This window comes from Elephantulus edwardii, unplaced genomic scaffold (assembly GCF_000299155.1).
Source record: "Elephantulus edwardii isolate Elephantulus edwardi_28Jun2011 unplaced genomic scaffold, EleEdw1.0 scaffold00035, whole genome shotgun sequence".
Taxonomy (NCBI): domain Eukaryota; kingdom Metazoa; phylum Chordata; class Mammalia; order Macroscelidea; family Macroscelididae; genus Elephantulus; species Elephantulus edwardii.
In genome coordinates this window covers 15830131-15839515 of record NW_006399785.1, presented here as the reverse complement: position 1 = coordinate 15839515, position 9385 = coordinate 15830131, and the positions used below count along the sequence as shown (strand labels likewise).

The 9385-nt window shown below is 42.6% G+C and overlaps 1 protein-coding gene across 1 annotated transcript in view; it reads right to left on the bottom strand.

Annotated features, from left to right (window-relative positions):
- The window catches only part of BOD1L1 (biorientation of chromosomes in cell division 1-like 1), a 135441-nt gene that overhangs the window by 85132 nt on the left and 40924 nt on the right, over nt 1-9385 (bottom strand). The window contains exon 2 of the mRNA XM_006884541.1: nt 3-263. Coding sequence (XP_006884603.1) covers nt 3-263 — 261 coding nt within the window. The remainder of the gene's footprint in view (nt 1-2; nt 264-9385) is intronic.

Sequence of the window (9385 nt, the reverse complement as noted above, 5' to 3'; positions counted from 1 at the left end):
GCGGGCGGTCGGGGGAGGCGGCGGCTGCAGCGGTCCCGCCGCCTGAGGAAAGCCAACGGGATGTTGTGACGGAACCCGCGGCCCCGGAAGTGAAAGGGAACCGGGGGAAGCGCGGGGGGTCGGGCACAATAGCGCGCAGGCTGGGCGACGGCGGCCGTGCGGGGACAGTTTCCGCCGCCGCGCGCAGCTTCCGGGCTGGACCGGAAGTGTGGTGATGGTGGTGGGAGGGGCGCTTCCGGCGGACGGCGGGTTCGAGGCCCGGCCTGCCCGGGGTCCGGGGAAACTGAGTCTCCGACCAGATTCCGGTGTCGGGCAAGTCCAAAGAGGATAGCGAGGTGCCAGCGTCTTTCTTGCACGATGGCGTCCGGCTGCCACGCTTGCCCCGAGTCACGGAACAGCCGAGAGCCAACTTAACTCTACGGACCGCGAGTTCGAAACCCGCCGAGTCCCCCTTGATCTCAGCCCAGTAACTGCCTCTTTTTCTCTTCCCACCAGCTCCGGCATCTCAGTTTCTCTTATTCTCCCCAAGTGTGCCCTTTTCAGCGCGGTGGCACCAGTCGTTTTCTCTGCTAGTGAAGACAAGCCCACTGGTCCACTGGCCCTACTTTTAGGAGTCTTGCTGGTGAGGACTTAGAAAGTTAAGGGTCATACTTCTTAGATCGCACGGACTGTGGACACTGAAAACTCGGCAGCTTGAATCCACTCACTTTTCCCGGGGGAGGAAGATCACAGATTAGTAATCTCAAAGATTAATTCGGGAAAGCTGATGGAAGGTCACTGAGCTGGAATCGGAGAGGGCACAAGCGACTGCTGACCAAGAGCCTGGCAACTTGAACGAGCCTGGGCAGCAAAGGACTGACGATCTCCCGCACAAAGTCACAGGCTCGTGAATCTTAGCACAGATCTCCTTTGCAACACCAAGAATTAGAAGCAAGTAAATCAGCTGCTTTAGGTTTTCTGTCTCAATATGCCACTTAAAGGGGTAAATGCATTTGTGTGCATAATTCTTACATTCTCTGGGCTTTCTTCTTAATTTTTAAAATTTGTGTGTGTGTGTGTGTGTGTGTGTGTGTGTGTGTGTGTGTGGAGATTGCCCCTCCTTCTCCAGCAGAGCATCTGGTGGATTTGAACTGCACATCTCTGGGATTGCAGCTTCTTGCCACTAGGCCAACAGAGCTCCCTGTGGCCTTTTAAGATTGAGATGGCTACATCTGTTTGAAACCATGTTCGTATACACAAGTGCAAGGGGTTGGAAGGAGGTTCGTGGCGATTGTTGTTGTTTTGTACTTTTGAGTAGAAAGTATGCTGCATTCCGGCTGGTTTACAGAGACAGAGTCACTTGGGAGGAGATTGCCCATCTGACTCCTACTAAGTGAGCAGCTGGTGGATATGAATCAAATGTTTTTGGGTTGGCAGTACAACACCTTACTATTTCTTTTTTTATAAATAGCTTTTTAAAAAATTAACTTTAATGAATGTTTACAGAGACTTTGGATTTCCATTTTTACTATTAAGCCACCAGAGTCATGTTAATGCTGTTTGCCTTGGAGTGTGTAGGTGGGTTGGAGTCAGTGAGACTGGCTCAGGGCAGATCAGGCTTCAGAGCTGTTGAACATAGATAGGGTCACTTAAACTGCAGGAGACTTGACAGCAATAACAACAGTGGAGTTGGGACCCACTCATATCTGACCTTTCAGTGGATTTTCAGGGACTATAAATCACATGGGAGCTCTGACAGTTTAGTGTAAGAAGTTATGCTGACAAAAAAAAGGTACACGGTTCAAATCCACCAGTTACTCCAGAAGAGAAAGATAAACAGTCATCTCTGTGGTTTAGAGCTTGAATCAGTTCTGACTCACTGGTACACAGCAACAACAACAACAAATTGCATGGCAGGAGATTGGCCACCTTTGTCCCGTGGTGCAGCTAGGGGATTTGAACTGCCTGCCTTTAGATTGGCAGTACAACTCCTTATCACTAGGCCACCAGAATGCCCTATCAGAATGTCAACAGAGAAATAGTGACAGTTCTTTCTTTGTAAATTGTGGTTTGTGTAAAACTTTGTAGGCTGGGTTAGTTTTCTACTCAACAATTTAGGCATATTTTTGTTCCATGACTTTAATTGCCTCAGTTATTTTTTTAAGTTGGTTTTTATACAATCATGATACACATTTTGTTTTAGAACGTTAATTACAATTGAACAGTGTTATCATTTACGCTCTGATTTGTGAGCTGACTGGTCAGTGAAACCTCCCTTCAATATTTTTTGAAAGCAGAGATTTGAGAACTACCTGCCTTGCAAAGGATTTTTTTTTTGAGATCTTGCACTATTTTTATTTCTTTTTTAAAATCATTTTAATGAACATTTACAGAGAATTTGGATTTCCATTCATTCATTGCTGCACTTCTCTACCCACCCAGCCCTCTCCTCCCGCCCCCCAGTTCACTCCTCTCTTTCAAAAGTAAAAGACTCCCTCCCTGGTACACAATCCCCCCACACCCCTCCCACTGCCCCAAGTACATTCCACTATGCAACCTTAATTGTGGACTCTTGTGATAACCATAATACCCTATCATACATCGCTTTAAAATTATTCAGTCCCTCATCTGTTTCAGTGCAGTATACACAATTTATCCAGTTTTTCGCAGTCTTACCCCCACCCTGATATCAGTCCCATTTTACAGCAGTGGCACCATGCAATATTTGTCCTTTTGTGACTGAGATATTTCACTCAGCGTAATGTCCTCCAGGGTAACCCATTTTGAATAATAATGAATGAGTTCCTTGTTTTTCAATGCAACATAGTATTCCATTGTGTGAATATACCACAGCTTCTCTATCCATTCGTTTGTTGATGGGCACCTGGGTTGTTTCCAGCTCCTTGCTATTGTGAACAGAGCTGCAATAAACATGGGTGTGCATATATCTGCTTGGATGTCAGTTATGGTCTCTTTGAGATATATTCCTAGTAGTGAAATTGCGGAGTCAAATGGTATCTCTATTTGCAACTTTTTGAGAAAGCGCCATACCACCTGTCACAGTGGTTGCACCATTTTACATTCCCACCAACAGTGAATAAGGGTTCCAGTTTCTCCACAACCTCGCCAGCATTTGCTGCTTGCTGTTCTGTTAAATTTTGCTATTCTGACTGGAGTGAGATGATATCTCATAGTTGTTTTGATTTCCATCTCTCTCAGAGCTAGGGATTTTGAACATTTCTTCATGTGCTTGTTGGCCATCTGAATGTCTTCTTTGGTGAAGTGTCTATTCATATCCTGTGCCCATTTTTCAATTGGATTATTTACCTTTATCTTGTTGTGGTGCTCAAGTGTTTTATAAATTCTAGATATAAGTCCCTTATTTGATATGTCATTGTGGTGGTGTTGTTGTTATGTGCCATTGAGTTGCTTGTGACTCAGCGACCCTGTGTACAAGAGCTCTAAATGGTCTTCTATTCTGTGCCACCCTAGCCATCTCAAACACACTTATTCCCACTGCTCCAGTCACAGAATCGATCCATCTCACCAAAGGTCTTCCTCTCCTTCGCCTCCCCTCCACTCTGCCAAGCATGATGTCCTTCTCCAAGGACCAGTCCCTCCTTGCAACATGCCCAAAATACGTCAGACGAAGCTTCAGAATCCTTGACTCCAGGGAGCACTCTGGCTTCACCCTCTCCAGGACAAACCTGTTTGTTCTCCTAGCAGTCCATGGTATATTCAACACTCTTCGCCAGCACCACAGCTCAAAGGCATCAATCCTCTTTCTGTCAACCCTATTCAGTGTCCAACTCTCTGATGCATAGCACATAATTGCAAAGACTATAGCCTGGATCAGAAGCACCTTAGTCTCCAACCTGACATCATTGCTCTTCAGTACTCTTGAGAGGTCCCTCACAGCCGACTTCCCCAATGCAATTCGTCTCCTGATTTCCTGGCTGCTGTTACCAAGAGTGTTGACTGTGGATCCAAGTAAATTAAAACTGTTAACTATCTCAATCTCTTCACCATCCATGCTGATGCTGCCAGTTGGCCCTGTGGTTAGAATCGTTTTCTTGACATTTAGCTGCAGTTCGTATAGGAGGCTGTAGTCCTTGATCTTCTGCAGCAAGCACCTCAGGTCCTCCTCACTTTCAGCAAGCAGGGTTGTGTCATCTGCATAACGCAGGTTGTTGATGATTCTTCCACCAATCCTGATGCCACATTGCTCTTTTCCCAGTCTGTGGCTACCCTTTTTACCTTGTTGGAGAAGTTTTTGGATGTGCATAGGGACTTGATTCTTAGAAGGTCCCATTCATCTATTTTACCTTCTGGTTTTAGGTGGGTTTGTATTTTAAATAAATGTTTTTATTTAAATTGTGATTTTAACAAATGTTTATAGAAAAGTTAGACGTTCATTCATTTACTGTTGCACATTTTACCCCCTCCCTCCCCTCCCTATGTACAACAGCCCTAAACCCTGCTCTGTTCTGTGCCAGTCGCACTGCCTCTTACACACCCATCCCGATTACCCCAGTCACTAAATCAATCCACCTCATTGAGGGCCTTCCCCATCTGCGCCGTCCCTCCACCCTCCCAAGCATGATGTCCTCCAAGGACCTCTCCCTCCTTAACAACATGTCCACAGTATGTCAGACGAAGCCTCAGAGTCCTTGCCTCCAAGGAGCAGCCTGGTCTAACCCTCTCTAGGATGAATCTGTTTGTTTTCTTGGCAGTCCATGGTACGTTCAATACTCTTCAGCACCACAGCTCAAAGGCATCCCATTCTCTTTCTATCCTCCTTCAAGTTGAAAATACTTGTCAAATATAAAAAAAAGTCATATAACTTAATAGAGCAGGTTTTTATTGTTAGTTTTGCCAAATCAGATTTCTCCACTGTCAGAACAATCTCGTTTCATTGCTTCAGTCAAATAAAATATCATGTGTTGACTAAAATAATTTACTGTAGAGAGAAAAAGTTAGGGATTGCATTTAGTAGAGTTCCTTCAAAAAGTAGCCAAGATCAAATGGTGTGAGGTATAATTGTTTTGCTCATTTCCAAATGAAACTTTTTTTTTTTTTTAATTCAGATGCACTCTTATTGATTGTGCTTGGCTGTACATTCCAAATGAAACCTTTAAACTCTTTTTCAAAATATGTTTTACTTAATTACCAATTGTGGAATACAAGTTGCTACAAAGTTTATAAATTATAAAATGTAGGATAAGTACACAACCAGGAGAGGAAAAGAAAATACCAATGAATGGGATCTTCTAAAAATTAGATTCCTGTGAGTTTAAAAAACTTTTTTCCCAGACAGGGTAATGGTGGGCATAGTTCAATGGTGATTAATTTTATTAAACATAGTGATTGGCAATGTGTGTATGACACATAGTGTGAGTGAAGGTTAGCATGAAACACAATGTACAAGAACTTTGTACGCAAAGTAATTGTTGTTGTTGTTGTTAAGTGCTGTCGAGTCATAGGCTACTCATAGTGACCCTATGAACGAAAGACCTGAATGCTTGTGTAACTTTCATCCTCTCTCCAGGTTCATCGGGTTTCCGGAGGCAAGCTTTTTCGGAAGTGGATGCCACTCCAGCTTCCAAGTTTGTTTTAATCAGGAGCTGTACCAAACACTGTCCACCATGGGTAACCATTCTTGCATTTGACACATCTGTGTTGACACAGATGTTTGACACAGTGTTCAGCTTCACAGCAACCACAAGTTACATCTAAGCAAACCAATATAAAATAAAAATGGAAAAAAAAACACCCCAACCCAACATTTTCCAATAAGTTTTAAAAACCCTCCCAAAATAAGCCTACAGATGAGGAAAAAAGGTCTCAGAGCAAAAGTGTACAGAATCTTATAGGGCCTCCAAAGAAAAAGACCAATAGGGCAATTACAAAATGGGCAAAAGACATGGAAAGACCTTTCACAAAGGAAGATACTCAGATGGCCAACAGATACATGAAAAAAAATGCTTAAAATGAGTGTCAATAAGAGAAATACAAGTGAAAACCACAATGAGGTACCATCTCACCCCAGTAGCAGTGACAAAGTTTAAAAAGACAGCAATCAAGTGAAGTATCTCAGTCACAAAAGGACAAATATTGCATGGTGCCACTGTTGTAAAATAGAACTGACATCGGGGTTGGGGGTTCAATAATGTATACTGCATTGAAACAGATGAGGGAGAAAACTCTTTAAAAGGGATGTGTGATTAGTTATTTTTGTCATGACAGGAGTCCAGAGTGAAGGCTGCATGGTAGAGTGGACCTGGGGGAGGGTTTGTAAAACAATGAAAGAATTTTACTTTTTCAAGTGAGTAGTGTACTAGGGGAGAGGGTTGGGAGGGGGGAAAAGTCCAACAATGAATGGAAACCCAAAGTCTCTCTAAGTTTTCACTGAAATTAATAATAAATTTTTTTAAAAAAGACAGAAAAAAAAGACAGCAAGCAATAAATGTTGCAGTTGGTGTGGAGAGATAGGACCTCTCATACACTGTTGGTGGGATTGTAAAATGGAACAACCACCCTGGAAGATAGTTTGATGTGTCTTCAAAAGGCTGAACATACGACCCAGCTATTCCACTGTTAAGAATATACCCACAAAAAATCAAAACAGAGACAGAAGTGTACACCCATGATCATAATATTATTCACACTAGCAAGAACATGCAAACAGTCCAAATGTCCATCAACAAAAGAATAGATTGAAAAAATAGGATACTTTCACTGCATGGAATACTACACAGTACTAAGGAGTAGCAATATTATAAAATACAACAAACTGGCTCTGAAAACCACCGGAGAGTCAGCTATGGGTCAGTTCCAACTCGATGGATGGTATACAGCCACAATGTCTAGAGAGCATTATGCTGCATGAACTAACTCAGGCTCACAAGGACAAATACTACGTAAGACCATTATTATATAAAGAGAAGGATAACTGATAAGACACTACTCATCAAACACAGAAAGTAGCTAGGAAGGCCCCACTGGAGTTCAAACCCAGGATTTCCTATTTACTTGGTAGGTGCTTTAACCAACCAAGCCACAGAGACCACAGGTAAGAAGGAAACTCTGGTGCTCTAGTGACAAGAAGCTGTGCTGCAATCCCTAAGGTACGCAGATCAAGGCCACCAGCTGCTCCATGGGAAAAGGATGGTCAGTCTCCTCCCGTGCGATTAACTGCCTCTGAAAATCTGCCAGAGGGTCAAGTATGGGCCAATTTCGACTTGATGGTACACAACAAAACAACGAGTAAGATGTGGATAAAAGTCCAAAAGAGGAAGGGGAAGAGGAGGAGAGGGGGGCAGAAGGTGAGGAGGGGATGACATTACTAGGATAACAGTTCGGTGATTGGATGGGTACCAAGGAGTTAGAAAATATCCGATGGGGACTTGAAAGGATGGAGTAATAGTAGCCATAGATAAATGTGATTGATTTTATAAAACAATATATATGAGTGATCATTTGAAACACATTATGAGTGTGTGAAATGCAATGTACATGAATGGTAGACAAGGTATACCGATTCTGTATGCAAACATATATAAACATGAGGGGGGAAATGTTCCCTTAGTCATGGGGTGGGGAGAAGTGGAGTGAGAAAAAGAGACAGTCTCTGGGATTTTCTTTTTTATTATTAATTTTAATGAAAATTTACTGAGACTTTAGATTTCCATTAATTCATTGTTGAACTTTTCTCCCTGCCCACACCTACCCCCCTACTATACTCTTCTCTTTGAAAAGTAAAACAAAAAAAAAAATTCTTTCATTGTTTTACATTCCCTGCCCCCAGGTCCACTCCACTATGCAGCCTTTGCTCTGGACTCCTGTCATGACAATAATACCTAATCACATATCCCTCTTAAACAGTTTTCTCCCTCATCTGTTTCAATGCAGTATACATTATTGAACCCATCTTTCTCAGTCTCTCCCCAACCCCGATTTTGGTCCCGTTTTACAACAGTGGCCCTTTGCAATATTTGTCCTTTTGTGACTGAGACATTTTCAGTCAGCGTAATGTCTTCCAGGGTCATCCATTTTGCATAATATTGCATGAGTTCCTTGTTTTTCAATGCAGCATAGTATTCCATTGTATGAATATACGACAGCTTCTCTATCCATTCGTTTGTTGGTGGGCACTTAGGTTGTTTCCAACTCCTTGCTATTGCGAACAAAACTGTGATAAACATAGGTGTCCATATATCTGCATGGGTGCCAGTTATGGTCTCTTTGGGGTATATTCCCAGTAGTGGAATTGCTGGGTCAAATGGTATCTCTATTTGCAACTTTTTGAGAAAGCGCCACACCGGCTTCCACAGTGGTTGCACCATTTTACACTCCCACCAACAGTGAATAAGGGTTCCAGTTTTCCTACAACCTTGCCAGCATTTGTTGCTTGCTGTTCTGGGGTGAGATGATATCTAATAGTTGTTTTAATTTGCATCTCTCTTAGAGCTAGGGATTTTGAAAATTTCTTCATGTGTTTATTCTCCATCTGAATGTCTTCTTTGGTGAAGTGTCTGTTCATATCCTGTGTCCATTTTTTCTATTGGATTATTGACCTTTATCTTGCTGTGGTGCTCAAGTATTTTATAAATTCTAGATATAAGTCCCTTATCTTACATGTCATTACCAAATACTTTTCTCCAGTCTGTGCCTTACAATTTTACCCTGTTGGAGAAGTTTCTGGATGTGCATAGGGACTTGAGTCTTAGAAGGTCCCATTCATCTATTTTATCTTCTGGTTGTAGGTGGGTTTGTATTTGAAATAAATGTTTTTATTTAAATGGTGATTTTAACAAATGTTTATAGAAAAGTTAGACATTCATTCATATACTGTTGCACATTTTACCCCCTCCCTCCCCTCCCCCTCCCCAACTTGACTGTTTAAATTTATACTAGTTTATTTACAAAATTTGAGTACATTATTTTCGAGAACAGATTCTTCTAATTTCCCCTCACCACCTCCCCCATCAAATGTACAGCTCCATGGTTAAAGACAGTATGTCTTGAAGTATATGTGGTTGTATGTGTGCTGCAGGTTTACTCAGCTGTTCATGTTATTGTTGTTGTTATGTGCTTTCGAGTCATTTGCGACTCATAGCGACCCTTTGTACAACAGCCCTAAACCCTGCTCTGTCCTGTGCCAATCGCACTGTCTCTAACACACCCATCCCAATTATCCCAGTCACTGAATCAATCCACCTCATAGAGGATCTTCCCCTCCTGTGCTGTCCCTCCACCCTCCCAAGCATAATGTCCCCTCTCCAAGGACCTGTCTCTCCTTACAACATGTCTAAAGTATGTCAGACGAAGCCCCAGAATCCTTGCCTCCAAGGAGTAGCTTGGTTTAACCCTCTCCAGGCTGAATCTGTTTGTTTTCTTGGCAGTC